General features: G+C 39.6%; 2 protein-coding genes across 4 annotated transcripts in view; both read right to left on the minus strand.

Annotated features, from left to right (window-relative positions):
• The window catches only part of tgfb2 (transforming growth factor, beta 2), a 22986-nt gene extending 16724 nt beyond the window's left edge, over positions 1–6262 (minus strand). Inside the window, exon 1 of the mRNA XM_083553312.1 lies at positions 4939–6262. Within this exon, the coding sequence (XP_083409438.1) occupies positions 4939–5284 (346 nt within the window). The 5' untranslated portion in view covers positions 5285–6262. The remainder of the gene's footprint in view (positions 1–4938) is intronic.
• Positions 6263–11144: 4882 nt separating this feature from the next.
• rrp15 (ribosomal RNA processing 15 homolog) lies at positions 11145–15537 on the minus strand. 3 transcript variants are annotated; one of them, XR_014533934.1, is made up of 5 exons: positions 15408–15503; positions 14571–14944; positions 14277–14374; positions 12478–13977; positions 11145–12345 (listed from the first exon to the last, which is right to left on the minus strand). XR_014533934.1 is itself a non-coding variant. In XM_083543261.1 (5 exons), exons 1-5 carry the CDS (start codon positions 15448–15450, stop codon positions 11564–11566), a joined length of 864 nt encoding a protein of 287 aa, XP_083399387.1. In that variant the 5' UTR covers positions 15451–15537; the 3' UTR covers positions 11145–11563. The 3 variants fall into 3 exon arrangements, 2 of the variants coding, with proteins under 2 accessions (XP_083399387.1, XP_083399388.1); XM_083543261.1 differs by having other exon boundaries at positions 11145–11719; positions 13788–13977; positions 14571–14932; positions 15393–15537; XM_083543262.1 differs by having other exon boundaries at positions 11145–11719; positions 13788–13977; positions 15408–15501.
• Between the last annotated feature and the right edge of the window lie 482 nt (positions 15538–16019).

The raw sequence follows: 16019 nt of genomic DNA on the forward strand, positions 1-16019 counted from the left end.
TCACGAAGCACGAAGTCCCAGATTGAATGCAGTTGCTGACTACACATCTCCTCCGATTATGCTCTCCAGGCCTGTGTTAATAAAGTGTTATCACATGCATGTTCACTCCTTGCGGGTTGCTGGAGATCAAACTCTATTTGTTTCCACTGATATCACACAGATGGGTTGCACGGCCGCAAAAGGCTTCCCCTTATGCAGTCTTGCGCAGGGATGTGGAGGACTCTGCATGGCTCTGTGTGTTAGGTTGATTCTGGGAGAGCCCCTCCACACCACAGTGTTTATTTACAGTGCAGGAGGGAAGAGGGGCTCGAGTGTTCTCTTGCAGTCACTAAACATAATCTGTCATGCACACGCACTAGGCTTTTTGCTAAGCTGCACAAACACGGACACACTTCAACCTCGCACTCCCTCCCTCAGCCTCTTTGGAGCTGTTTTTTTTCTTTTCTAATGCTAGCGTGTATACATATTTATCACTGAACAGATATAGGAATTGACATTACAATGTGCATTCTTAGAAACACTACTAGCTGCTCTGGCTATTGATAAAGGATAAATGGACAAATGATTGATGGGTTAATAAACATTTCACTCATTAAACACAGTATTTATACTTTTGTATAAAAATTTGTCAAAACTCTTATGTCCGTTTTGGCACATGAGAGTAAGAAGGAACTTCAGTTTTCCAACATGACTAATTCTTCCACCAAGTGCTAAGCGTTAATTAAATTTTAATGCCCAGCTCAGACCAGGATCATTTAGCCAGAAATATTTTCTCTCATGCACATGGGCAAGGTTAGAAGTGTGATCTAGCTGTAGGAAATCTGCATTTAGTGCTTAAACATGAACTAAGAAAAGTCAGATCTAACAACACAATGTAATGCCCTAAATGACTGGTTTATTCTTCTGTGCTAAAGTTTGTTTGCGTTGTAATGGAGAGAGAGGAGGTTTATGGACATATCTGACATGCTATGTTGTGCAAATCTACAGTGCCTTCGTGTCAGTAGAGAATGGTAGAGGCTGGGAAATTTGTTTGTATCTGTGTTCTCAGATTTTTTTATTTTCAGCTGACTATTGCATACAGTCGCTATATAGTCAAACGTTTGTGGATGACTGACCATCACACCCATACACCCTTCCTGATTTGATTTCCCAGTTCTGTTATAATTACTTTCACTCTTCTATATAATAGTTACCATTTTAACACTACAGGAGAAAATCATCTTTGTTCATCTATTTCTAGTCAGAAATCAGAAAAATTCTCAAACATTTCTTAGAAAGTTAAAGTCAATACAGTATCTGATGTCTAGTACAAGTTCATCAATAAGCACTGGCCCACAGTAAATACATGACCTACACAACCTGAGGTCATTCATGCACATGCAATAAATTTGAACTCTTTACAGATCAATACAGCAATTCTAGTTGCAACAAGTCTCTTTAGGTCCGATATGACAAATATAAGAAATACATGTTGTCATTACTAAAATATGTTTATGATGTGATTAATAAAGTTATCTATTCACTGACGTATAACGTCATTCTAGTATGACGTATTCTAGTAGTTATTCTAGCCATATGATTAATGATGCCTAATAAGGTTATTCACCTTGAGTAATTAATCTTTAAATTGTCATTTTAACCTCTAAACATACATTATAAAGAGAAAGGAATTAGGAAACCTATTTTTTCCAGCAATATTATTCCCAAAAGATTGGAGCACACAGTTGTGTAGGGTGTTTTTTGGCTGCAGTAAAATCAAATGTTCCATTTACTTCTAGGAGACCCAAAGCTTGTTCCAGCATGTGCACAGTGATCTCTATGAAGATCTGGTTAACATGGGTTTAAGTGAAGGCTTATGTGTGGCCTGCTATAGAGTTTGACCTCAAACCTATTGAACACCTTTGGGATGAATTGGAACACTGACTGCACCCCAGGCTTCATCGCACCCCAGGCTTCATCACCCTCCACACTCCATCACACTCCAAAATCTAGGGGAACATCTTCCCAGAACTGTGGGGGTTAATACAGCAAATGAAAACTAAATGTGAAATGGGCTGTTCAAAAAGTGCACACAAATCTTATGGTCAGGGGTCCACAAACCTTTGTCCATTCAATGCACTTACATAATCTTTGTAGTATTAACATTCCAGTTGAGCTTTTTTCTCATTAAGTTTTCATTTAACCGCACAGATATAGACAGAGCTAAAACACACAGTACAGGGTTATTACTGAAAATAATGTAATGGAAACGTATTGCATACGGAAAATAGGTGTAATTTACAATAACAGTAAATAAAATCGAATTACTAATTTGCTTTCTGTTTACCTGAGCTTACAATAAGAGCTTTAAGATCGCATTTTTATTATGCTTATAGCTGACTTTAAATCTCTATTAAAATACCTTTAACAACCACTCAAAATTGGATTTTGAATCGTTCGGGTACCACTTAGCACAACCACAAATATGTGAGTGCTTTGTGCCTATTAAGTGGTTCAAGTACAATATTTTTGTAAATACTTGACATCCCACTTGCAGCTTGCAATGCATTCAAGAGCCCACGTTTGCCTCTTTATTAAAACAAATTAAAATCTTAAATGGTCACATTTATTTGCTTTGCTTTTCCAGGCCAAAATTCTATCATTTATGTGTAATCTATTTGAAATCATTTCCTTTCTGTAACCAAACAACTCTACAGTGCACACAATAACAAACTGCACATACTGACATGCACAACCCCATAAACTGCAGGGAAAAAAAAGAAACAACAACAAAAAAAACCCAACAACAACTGCTACATAACCAAGCCAGGTAAGCACACAGTAGAAGCCTTGTGTTCATCTGCACTTAACCACAAGGCAGCTCTATTTTTGGCTTCAAGACACATGCATTTTTCTAACAGCAGACAGGGCATTGGTATGCTAAAGTTTATGAATGCATGGACATTTAATAGCTCAGCATATGTGCAGGGAAAACAAAACTGACCAAGTGTAGGCTACATTAAATTTAATTGATGCTCCTTCGGGACCCTGCAGTTTCTATGTGGATACCTGACTTTGCCACTTTGTGTCTAAAATATGTGGCAGAATATCCCATGTATCAAAAACATGGGGCCTGTAAGAGACATCATGAACATTTGAAACTGCTGATACAGCCATAGTGTGCTTACTAATAAGGCAAATATTTCAAATGCTGGGAAAAGTGTCCTGCTGAGTGTGCCTAATAAAATACTCAGCATAAAAATAGCTGCTCTTGGAAATATTTAGTTTTAGAAAATTTCGAACACACAAACTAAGTGGAGCGTGTCTATGCTATATGAACATGTATGTCAGATTAGAATGAAGGTGTATTGACGGAGGTGGGGTGGGGGTGAAGGGATATTGGGCAGAGAGACCTGAGGGAGTCTGGACAACGTGTAATGGGGGAGAGGGGTGTAGGGAAAGGGGAAAGCCTCGCTGGTGACTCGCACACTCCACACCCCAGCAACAGCGGGTCTCCGGCTGGAATTTTCCATGGAGCATGTGGCACAGAGCAGCATATATGCACGCTACCTCGACTGTGCTCCAGAAGTGTTTCTTGGATTTTGCCTGCTCTGTCCCTCTGCACAGCTCACCCCTTGCTAGTCCTTTCTTTTTTGGCCTCCCTCCCTTCCCAAGCTCTACATTTTTGTGTGCCTTCCAGTACCGTTGTGCCCTGCAGCGCTGCCTGTGCGGACTTCCTGGTGCCCAACCAAATTAGGCTGATAACCCTGTGCATTTAGGCAAGCTTACAGTCGACTCTAAAAATCAGCAGACTCAGAAGTAGAGATTAATAACGGATGAAATCTAAAATAGTGCTTCTCCTTTCTGTTTGTTGACACAGTATTATTTATATCCCATAAATACCTTCCAGACTGAGGCTGGCACTAAGCCAGATCTGTTCATATTTAGGGTATTTGTACAACAGATGGGGCCAAGAATAAAATTTAATGCAAACAATACTTTGGGGAATATAAAATATCTCATAACTATATTTCCCCCTATGTGCTACATATACGCTTGCATTTGATCCGGGAGGGGGGAAAAATCAAAAGTAATGGCACAATAAGTCTATTGAATTTTATTATTTTGGTTACAAAGTCATGACTTTGCAAACACCGAAGGTGCACAGTAGGCCTGTGTAGGTGCATAGTGATGTATTATTCCAGTAGGTAGAGGGGGTCTCATTTGTAGGCCTGTTTACTAAATTGTTGCAGAAATGGTATGTGTTTAAATTAATAAAAAAAATAAAAAAAAAATGACGGTAATGCGTACAAAAGATATATGTGCCGTCTTGAACACAGATATGAAGGTGCACTCTTTTTTTCTTGTAGATATTTTTTTTCTTCCTTTTAATCAGTACGTAGACGCATGAGCATGTGCTGGCATTTCAGCTATGTTGTTATAGAAAGCAGAACATTTGTGCACTTGCCAACATTTTGAAGCAGCAGCTTAAAGAAGTCATCGATAAAAGCTAAGAAGCTGCTCAAAGTATGTAATGCATTTACGTAGGGAGTAAGAAGCCTTTTGGCTTGGATTAAGATCATTCTTGCCACAGATTACTGCATGCATTCTTCAAATCAGATGGGATGCTACAGAAGGGCCCACAGTGTGGCTCTGTGTGGTGCTGAGTGTAAAGGTATTCCACCCATCTTGCGGATTAAGTTTTGAAGCTATATAATTAGAGCTATATCCATACACACAGGTATGAAAAAATAACTAAAAGCCCAGCTTGCATCTTCACATTCTAGTAATGTAAAGCTGATGCTAAGTCCTGCATTGGAAATAATGGGCTAAATTGTTAAGTGAGTGTGATTCTGTGCTTAAAAATAAGAAAGAAAAATATATAACAGAGTGCAGATTGAGCAAATTCGCATGCAGACTATGGAGTAGGTATGACAAGGTGCACGGTGCATCACTCACTTTCAGAGGGGTAGAAAGGCTGCATGTCGATTTTGTGCACCTCCTTGGCGTAGTACTCCTCCTCGCTGCGCTGGCGCTCGCAGGTGGCGGCGCGCTCGTTGGCCTTCTCCTGCAGCAGGTCGCGGGTGCTATTGTAGATGGCGATGATATCCCGGGACACGTCTTCCGGCTCAGGGAACTCCTCCGGCGGCTTACTGAGCTTCAGCTTGCTTAGGATCTGGCCTCGGATCGCCTCGATGCGCTTTTTCATGAACTGATCCATGTCCAAAGTGCTGCACGTGGACAAGCCGAGCGCCACGGCCACTAGATCCAGGCTTAGGAGAAAGCTCACTACAAAGAGGTTCATTTTCGGGGGTGGATAGCGTGTATTCCTCCAGAGGTTAAAAATAAAAGAAGTCGTTTTAAAAGCTATAATAAGGTTTGGATATGCTGAATTAAGCAGGCGTAAAGTATAAAAGCAAAGGAGACGATCAATGCATTTTGTAGTTTATCGCAGGATCACCAGATAAAAAGTTTGATGTGAAAAGTTTAGGCTATACTATGATCATTAGTTATAGATCGTTTTTGAGTCTGGATATCCATTTGAAAAGTTGTTAAATGGCTTTCTAGAGGGAGAGAAAAGGAATATCCTAGAAGAGAAGAATAAACCAGAGCGCCTATATGATTGCATTCACTGCCATGTGAAGTTTGATTGTTGGTGGAGCGAAACAGCGCGACGATCTGCGGCTCAACGCGCCTCCGCTGCATCCGAGCGCCACCAAAACCCCCCCTTGGTGCGGTGAACAGCGTGAGCTGCGCCCCAACGCGCTGCGCTTTACAACTCGGCACGGTCCGCTCGCGCGCCGCCGCGCATCTCCGCCAAATCGCGTGCGATCCAAGAGCGCAGAAACAAACAAACAAACAAACAAAAACAAAAAAAATAAATAAAAAGGAAACGTCGCGAAGGAAATCTTAATAGTGTGCAGGGACCGTGGTGTTGTCCGGAAAGACGCAGAGAGACGGAGGAACGGAGCGAGAGACGAATACGTTATTTTCCCTTCGGCGCGACGGAAAGAGCGTTAGTGCGCTTCTCCATCCCCTCTTGTGGAAAACGCCAGTGCCGCGTGCCAGCGCGCACCATCTCCTGGCGGCTTGCTGGACAGTAAGTCAGCTTTATAAAGGGGACGCACCTCACCACGTGCTTCAGTCCTCTTTCACACCGAGCCTGTGGTTATCGCCTTCAGATCGAAAAAACTAGACTCCAACCTACGCCTTCATGACCGCTTATTATCTATATTTCAGCGCGTGTCGACCTGGTGCAAATAGAGAGAGAGAAAAAAAACTCATCCACGAGGTCCTAATGCCGGCTGGATGAAGCTCACCAAACGCACATTACGCACATTTCTATAGATTACTATGAGCTTTGTATCATTTCCACCCCTCATATACAAGTCTATTCATTCATTTATTTATGTATTATAAATAATTCTGTATTCTTTTATCATATCACTTAAGATGTAGCACTTCTCAGTGGTAAAGGACTGAATTAAATAGGTTAGCTAACCACTGAACCATCACATTCCCATTATTTATGGTGCAACTCATTTTTTATTTACTTTATAACCCTTATTTAAATTATATGAAAACTTTAATAAGTACCACCATTTAATATTAGCATTTGAAAAGTTCCTTGTTATTCTTTATCTGGATGAAGCTTGTTTACCTGCTTCATTAGTGTGATCACTCAGGGATAGTTAGCGATCAGAAAATTGCCAGAGAGCCACTTCAGGGTTGTTGGAATAAGACTTTAGTCACAATGATTGTTTCAGTGGACTACTTACATTCACTGCTATGATCCATTTCCATTTTTACAAAAAGTATAGCTTAGATTTTTCCAGCAGCATTTGTTTACCTCTGTCAGTACAGTGATACAGCACCTTGTTTTTCTGGTTCTGCCATTACTTTTATATTTATATATTATATAAACCATTGTTTTTACTATTTTACTTGTGTGTATATGGTGAAGTTTTCAATTTGAAGCCTTTATTCTGCCTCTATTCCATCCATCCATCCATCCATCCATCCATCCATCCATCCATCCATCCATCCATCCATCCATCCAGCCATCCATCCATCGGTGATTATTTTTGGAAACACTCAGACACCAACTGTAAATTACCACCAATGCAATTTAAATGAATGAACCTGAAACAGTCAAATTAAGAATAAACAGGAAGTTTTCACATCCAAGTACTATATAAGAAAATATAAATGCATTGGATATATTATGGGTATGACTGGTAGTGCTGCTGAGACACTACTTTTAAGAAGTGTAATGTATTCCTTTGCTCTTTCACACACACACATTACCACCACCTGTCTGATTTACATTTTCAGAGAATTCCGGGTTTTTTTTTTTTTACTCATCTTTTGCCAAAGAACCCCCTCCCATCCCAAAACCCAATGATCGGTCAGCTATGACAGACTGTCAGAAGTGTTTTGGCAGGCCAGCCACCTGTGTGCTCCAGATGTGGTCACTAAATCAGTACTCACACTGACAGATGTGGAGCAGATAGAAGTCTTTAATTGTGTGCGTGCGTGTGCTGTGTATCGGGGAGTGTTTCCATATTAGAAATTGTGTCAGAAAAGACTCATTCAGCCACTTGCTATTTTTCAAACCCAATCGCTGTTACCAACACAGGTAAGTCTGAAGAAAAATCAGACATAGGCACGACAAAGAACGCACAATTTGGAGAGGGACACATTCTGAGGCCAAGTGTCAACAAGGCCAGGAGAAGGCTGGCATTCCTGAGTGAAAGGGCGCAGTGTTGCTGTGACGAATGGACATTTTACGTGGTGAGACAGGCTGACTGAGACGCAAAGCCATGCCCTCCGTGGGCGATAAGACACTTGGCAAATATTTCCATTCTATGTGTGAACAGAGCTGGGAGGAAGATGAGAAAATGTTAAAAAGAGCAGTCAGCAAAATCCTTCATTCCACCATGACTGCTTCCTAAAAGAGCACACACACTGAGCAAGACAGATTTCCTGGCAACCCTCCGACTGAGGCATCCAGACAGGCATATAGTGCGGCTCACACAGCGCACCACACACACACATGCACACATACATGCAGTATCTCACCAAAAAATGAGTACACCCCTTACATTTCAGCAACCATTTTAGTATATCTTCTCAAGGAATAATACTATAGAAATGAAAGAGATATATTTTAGAGTAGTCAATGTGCAGCTTGTATAGCAGTACAGATTTACTGTCCTCTAAAAAATAACTTAACATACAGCCAATAGCTCTCAACGAAAGCAAGTACATATCAAACATATCAAAACCGGGTCCAAAGTGTCAATATTTTGTGTGAGCACTATGGTTATCTACTACTGCCCTAATCCTCCTGAGCATGAAATTCACCAGAGTTGCACAGGTTGTTGCTGGGATCCTCTTCCACTACTCTATAATGACATCACGAAGATGCTGGATGTTAGACACATGGTTACCTTTTGCTTGAGGATGCCCCACAAGGGTTCGGGTCTGGAGCCATACTTGGCCAGTCTATCACTTTCACCTTCACCTCCCCAGTACCCGCACTCATGCAGCCCCAGACCATGAGGCTACCACCAACATGCTTGACTGTAAGCAAGACACAGTTTTCTTTGGTTCTCCTCACCAGGGCATCACCACTCATGCTGGACACCATCTGAGCCAAACAAGTTTATCTTAGTCTCATCAGACCACAGGACATGTTTCCAGTATGTCATTCTCTTGGACAGTTTGATTTAAACAAAATGTGTGCAGGCTTTCTTGTGAGCCAGCTACAGTAGTGGCTTCCTTCTGTGATGACGGCCATGCAAAGTGACTTGTTGCAGTGTGTGGCGTACCGTCTGAACACTGACAAGTGGACCTTCCACTTCTGCAACCTTTAAAGCAACGCTGGCAGAACTCATGTGTCTGTTTTTTTTTTTTTTTTAAAGCAGCTTCTGCACCTGACACACGGCACGAGGACTCAACTTTTTTTGATCGACCCGTGTGAGGTCTGTTCTGAGTGAAACCCATCTTCAAAAACTTCTAAACATCTAAAGCACCACATTTTATGCTGCTCTAATACAAGATACACAAATTTGTATGGTCCTGTCAAGGAGACAAAAACATGAACATGATGAAAAGGACACATGGCTTTGCATGGTTAAGTGACTTCATACATCACACTACTTTAAAAATAATTGCTCCATGTTGAGTTGTTTTTAGAAGACAGTACATTTATACTGCTTTACAAGCTGCACAAGATTAATTTCTATAGTATTGTCCCTTAAGAGGATATAGTGTGTCCGCATGTATACATTTTGTGTGTGTGTGTGTGTGTGTGTGTGCGTGTGTGTGTGTATGTATAATATATATATACATATACATACACACACACACACACACACAGTACAGACCAAAAGTTTGGACACACCTCATTCAAAGAGTTTTCTTTATTTTCATGACTATGAAAATTGTAGAGTCACACTGAAGGCATCAAGGGCTATTTGACCAAGAAGGAGAGTGATGGGGTGCTGCGCCAGATGACCTGGCCTCCACAGTCACCCGACCTGAACCCAATCGAGATGGTTTAGGGGTGAGCTGGACCGCAGAGTGAAGGCAAAAGGGCCAACAAGTGCCAAGCATCTCTCAGGGAACTCCTTCAAGACTGTTGGAAGACCATTTCAGGTGACTACCTCTTGAAGCTCATCAAGAGAATGCCGAGTGTGTGCAAAGCAGTAATCAAAGCAAAAGGTGGCTACTTTGAAGAACCTAGAATATGACATATTTTCAGTTTTCACACTTTTTTGTTATGTATATAATTCCATATATAATTCCACGTGTTATTTCATAGTTTTGATGCCTTCAGTGTGAATCTACAATTTTCATAGTCATGAAAATAAAGAAAAATCTTTGAATGAGAAGGTGTGTCCAAACTTTTGGTCTGTACTGTATATATATATATACAGTGTGTGTGTGTGTGTATATATGTATATATATATATATATATATATATATATATATATATATATATATATATATATATATATATATAAATGTGTATATCGACACACACACACAAAATGTGCTTATAAGACACTGACATGAACTTAAACATTTAGGTCTTTATAGGCCTCCTGTTCCAATGTATGTTTATGTTAACTGATATGGGGTTTTCCCTCCAGGCCATAAAATCATAAATGTGACCTTACCATCGTGTCAAGTATCCAGACTTTTAATCTACAGGTTTGTCTAGAGCACCATCTTGTGGTCATTCTGAACGGTGACGGTACAAAATCCTAGCCTAGTACTTCTATTTAATGAGTAATTGAGTGCATTTCACCAAATTAGCTCGTAAAATCATAATAGGATAACTATAAAAGTATCAAAACTAGCTCGAAGAAACATTAAAAATGATTGAGGCAATGAACAACCTGTTTTCCATAAACTATTTAAACGTTTCCAAACAAGGTCACATTAATGTACATAACATGCTATTAATATAGAATATATTGGTAGAAAAATGCTGAAGATGGAGCCACCAGGTAGGAAGAAAAGAGGAAGGCCAAGGAGGAGGTTCATGGATGTGGTGAGGGAAGACATGCAGGTAGTTGGTGTAAAAGAGGCAGATATAGAGGACAGGGTGGTATGGAGACGGCTGATCTGCTGTGGCGACCCCTAATGGGAGCAGCCGAAAGAAGAAGAAGAAGAAGATGCTATTAATATAGAACATTTTATAAATACATGAATAGAAAGTGAATTTACTTTTTCTTGTCTTACAAAATAAAACCAACAGAACACAAAGTCCTGGGCTTCCGAATCCTGTATTTTGAATCATTAGAAACACTAGAGTGAACTCTACTAAATCGTATGATTACTGATGCTGATAAAAAAATAAAATAAAAGTATATATTCCTTCTGGTTGAATGGGTCAAGTGAAATATTTATGTAGATACTGTAGTGGGTCACTTTGTCAAATACAAAAGCGGAGAAATTTCAAACATTTAAATGGTAAACTTGACCTGAATTTTATGGACTCTACCAGCTGAGAGTATCTGATTAAATTATAAACTCTCTGTGAAGCTGCAGGTTCTGTAACCAAAAGAAAAATTGGAGGCATCGTTATGTGCCTGTCATCACTCAGGTCTTCTTGCCAAGGAAGTGATAAAAGTATTTGTATATAAGGAATATTAAAGGGTAATGATGAATTTATTTTCATTGTGAGTCCAAACATCTTCACCTTTGAGTCACTTGCCAAAATCCACAATAATGTAAAAGTTCATTTTATTCCTATAATATGGCCTATTATAATAAAGAACTATATACATTGCTAATGTAGAGGCTTTATACATTTCTCTGGGTTGAGTGAACTATACTCTGAAGTGTTGATATACATCAGAATTTCTTGTCCAAAAAGAGAATCACACACACAAGCATCTGCCTGATCCAATCTCAGCTATACAGTTACACAGAAATACTCAGAACTCTGGGTAACAGAATCCCTTAAAAGCAGGGTCTGCGAATTGCGGTCCGTCTGCTGCACACGTTAGACTGCATGACTGGATGTGTGTTCCCACATGAACAAACACACATTTAAATGGTGTTTATCTCAGTCTGAGTCACTGCTGAAATCTTCTGCACCTTCTGGCTTCTTCGGTCTTTCCTCTGGATCGCTCTCCTTATCCCAGTCCTTCATGGACGAGCCCATCATGAAATCATCCCTCAGGACACTCCAGGCTGGCTTCTCCGCTTTCTGCTCTTCAGACTGACAGGAACACACAAGAGCATGGCTTAAAGCACAGAATACCCTGCACTCCCCATGTTATCGCTGTCCAAAGCATTCTGGACGACTAGCAGTAGAAAGTCAAAGTGACTGGATTGGTGGAATAATCTGTCATCACTTTTATTATTCAGCACTTATTTCAGGTGCTTTGTCAATTCAGAAAATCGTCATGACAAGTGCTGAAACCTTCAATTCTTCACACTAAAGAAATGTCTTTATGTATCAAGTTCAGGCATTTTGACGTCACATTTCACCATCGCCACAAGGCAAAAATGTGCAACCAATTAATTTGCGGTAAAGACTGCCACCTTGTGGACAACATCATTCACTATTCTAGCATGCACTACTTATTTTAACTTATTTTATGTTTTAATTTATAGTTAAAAGATTACACTGGCTGATGTGACTTTCACACATTTTCTTCCCTCACACTGAGCATCCAGCTGAAACCTTGAGTTTCAAAGCGTATCTCTTGCAGAGCTGATTAAAATAAAAACAACTTAAAGCTCAAATCAGATCTCTCAAAGGAACTAATCAGGTACAAAGAAAGGCTTAGCACAAATCTAGCAGTTCTGCTAACATAAAAACACAAAAATTAATGCAATTTCCTGTCTTGAATAAATGAATGTGCTTCCCTTTCAAATTGCAAAGTTTTAAATGATTTCATCATACATAAACCTGTGGTTGAACTTGTTAAGGAAGTTGCCACTGGATTGCTCATTAGGGATGAACTTGGATACTAATTTCAAAATTTATATTCACAATCTATGAATTGCTGTAAAGCTGCTTTGAGACAATGTCAATTGTTAAACCCACTATACAAAAAAATGCATCTAATTGAATTAAGAGAATCTAAAACCCAATGCTACAGGAAGATGAATAAAGAATGCAGCACACTTGTGTGTTCATGTGCTAATGCAGAATGTTCAGCTCAACTATCTCTCTTGCAGCTTGTGCAGAATGCCGCAGCTAGACTTTTGGCTGGCACAAAAAGAAGGGAACACATCACTCCAGTGTTGTCCTTTCTCTATTGCTTACCAGTCAAGTAAAGGATTGAGTTTAGAATTTTATTATTATTGGTTTTTGAAGAAATACACAATGTGTCTTTAGATCTGCGGTCTCGTGGGGTCTTGCAGGTTGTGTAGGCGCTGTTGGCTGTTTCTCAGTCTAAAAATAAGTCAAAAGGTGATTGTGCTTTTGCAGTAGTAGGTCCTAAACTGTGGAACAGTCCCCTCGTTATTTGTGGCAGGCTTCATTCATAGAGGTTTTTAGGTCTCAGTTGAAAAGGCATTTTTTAGCATGGCTTCTGAAGTAAGGATATTGTGATTTGGGTTTGTTTTATTTGTGTGAAATGTTAAGGTGTGTATACTTTGATTTTCTTGAATGTTGTGAAGCACTTTGGGCAATAAAGTTGCATTTAAATGTGCTATATAAATAACCAGAAGCTGCAGAAGTCAAAAAGCAGCCCATGAACAAAAATCTATTGTTTGGGTGCATTTACTTTTATATCGTGTCCATTTGTCACTCTTTGTTGCCAGGGAGTGCAAAGTCATGATTATGTGATGAGATGTCTTGACACACAGCATCATTGATCAATTCTGAAAGGATGCACTACAGGTTTTTCGTCTCCTTGCCACTAAACGTTCCAAAACCAAGTGTACTTTTAAGGCTAAAGATGATTTCACATTGTGTTGTTATGCAATTAAAAACACCTGCCCAGAGCTGTGACCCACAGTGAAACATTTCGTTCCAGGCTTAATCAAATGCACAATAAACAGAAAAATGTTTTTGGTTTTGTTTTCTGGACCAAATTGAGTGATGTGCCTGCATCAGCCCTCAATACATACGACATACAGAATAGAAATTTGGATATATTAAATGCACACATTTTATTATTGTCTTAGGGATGACTGAAGCACTATTCTTTGGCTTCAACAATAAAATTTCATCTTAAAAGTTGAAACCAATTTCCATCATAATATAGCAAATCTACCAAATAGGGTGGTCTAATTAAGGAACTGCCCCAGGAATAAACTAAACACATACTCACCGCTGATTTTTCAGTCTTTACGGCTGCTGTATTACACCCAGAAGATCCTCTCAACACATCAATGAAGTCTTTCTTTGATATTGAAGAGAGGACCTTTGCCTTCTTTCTCTCAGATCCCCCAACCTCCTTCATCTTTTCATCTACGTTCTTCTGGTGTTGACGGACTGCATTAAACAACTGCACTACACCTCTTAATGTGGGGAAAAAAGGGAAAAAAAACAAAAAAACAATAGAATCAATAATAAAAAAATAAAATCATCCTCTTCTTTAACTACTGCTAAATACTGGACAATAAATTATGGATATTTCCAAGACAACAAGCCTAAACCTTATTAACAATTGCTTCATTAACCAAAACTGGCCTCTACTAAAAACCTTAAAAAAAATGATATATTAGTAAATCATCTCTTTTCATAGGTATGAAAGACATTCGAATACAGTAGCATGGGCACAGCAGAAAGATACTCCATCAGCTGGAATATAACCTACCTGGTAGCAATTCTCTGTAGGTTTCTCTCCTTCTCTTTATCCTGCACTACATCTGGCTTTACCCGACACATCATCTCCCAGGCTCTCCTTTTATCTGCCTGTCAGTCAAAACACACTTTTTAAGTCAAGATGAAAATCATAGTTAAATATTATTGGTTTCAAATGTCTTGAAAGGATGGATATAAATGATTCTGAAGCAGAGATTGTCAGAAATCACACACACACACACACACACACACACACACACACACACACACACACACACACACACACACACACACACACACACACTACCTGCTTCTTTTTTTCCAGCTTTTCTTTCTTCTCCTTTGCATTGAGCTTGTCCCGCTGTTTGTTTCTTAGTAAGATGCAGCTTTTGTCCTCAGGTGTCTTCTTACCCAGGATTTTGGCCATGACATCTGCCCAGCCGGCATTGGGATTCGTCTCATCCTCTTCATTTTGCTCTTTTTCATTCTCTTCCTTTTCTCCCTTGTTCCCTCCATCAGCTGCTCTCTCGTCTTCACCCTGTTCATCATCACCCCTGTCATCTGACTCCCCTTCCTCACCACCATCCTCTCCTGACCCTTCTTCATCACCTCCATCAGCTGATTCCTCGTCTTCACTTCTGTCATCATTCTCGCTGTTCTCACTCATGTCTTCTTCTGAGTCTCAACAGGACAAAACAATTGTTAATTTTTTAAGTTAGAAAAATATAATGATGCACGCTAGGAGACGCATACAAACCCAAATAATAGAGTTAGAAAAGTATGCAAGAATATCTCTTAAAATATCGTTAATTTACCCACAGTACTTACGTCATTATACCTATAATCTTTATGCAATTTGATGCCTTGCTAGAAAGTGTCTTTTTGACACTTCTACGTTATTATTTAATTTATTTTAACTTACACACAAACTAAAACAGTACAGCCACGAACACACCGTTTAAATAATTACTACTAATACTATTGATAATGGTCTGTTCCAAAACTTAGCGGCTAGTAAAACGATAAGAACGCCAATGAACTACAATTTCAACAAACATATATTAAACAAATTCAATAAATTTTAAATAATTTCATCCAAAAGCAATACAGTATGAACGCAATTAATTACTGTTTATATTAATACCTAGTTCAATCTCTACATGTGGCTTTTCAACGGAGGCCGCCATCTTCCAAAACGTGTGTTACATGAAAAACGTTCGTTAAAGAAAAGTGAGCTGCACAAATGGTTCCGGATTTCCTTGTCATTTCGGGGTGAAACTCGCACACGAACGCAAATTCTCTTTAATAAAGACATGCAGAATATATTTTACACTGGAAAAATGTGGGGGACACTGGGGAGGGGGGGTAATAATTTTATTTATGATTAAACATACAACCCTCAAGACGTTTGAGTAGTAAATTTAAACATCTTGATTCCAAAAATTAATGATTTCAACCTTTTATCTTTGCAAAAAGAATAGGTCCCCTGGTGGTCTAGTGGTTAAGATGCAGCGCTCCCACTGCTGCGACCCGGGTTCGATTCCCGGTCAGGGAACCATCCCCAGCCACTCTTAGTGCCGGTCCCAAGCCCGGATAAATTGGGGAGGGTTGCGTTAGGAAGGGCATCCAGCGTAAAACATGTGCCAAATCAAACGTGCGGAGGATCCGCTGTGGCGACCCCTAACGGGAGAAGCCGAAAAGAAAGTTTATCTTTGCAAAAAGAATGATGCGAATAAACCAAAATATTTCAGGCCAT

The sequence above is a fragment of the Silurus aristotelis genome, assembly GCF_946808225.1.
Source record: "Silurus aristotelis genome assembly, chromosome: 1".
Taxonomy (NCBI): domain Eukaryota; kingdom Metazoa; phylum Chordata; class Actinopteri; order Siluriformes; family Siluridae; genus Silurus; species Silurus aristotelis.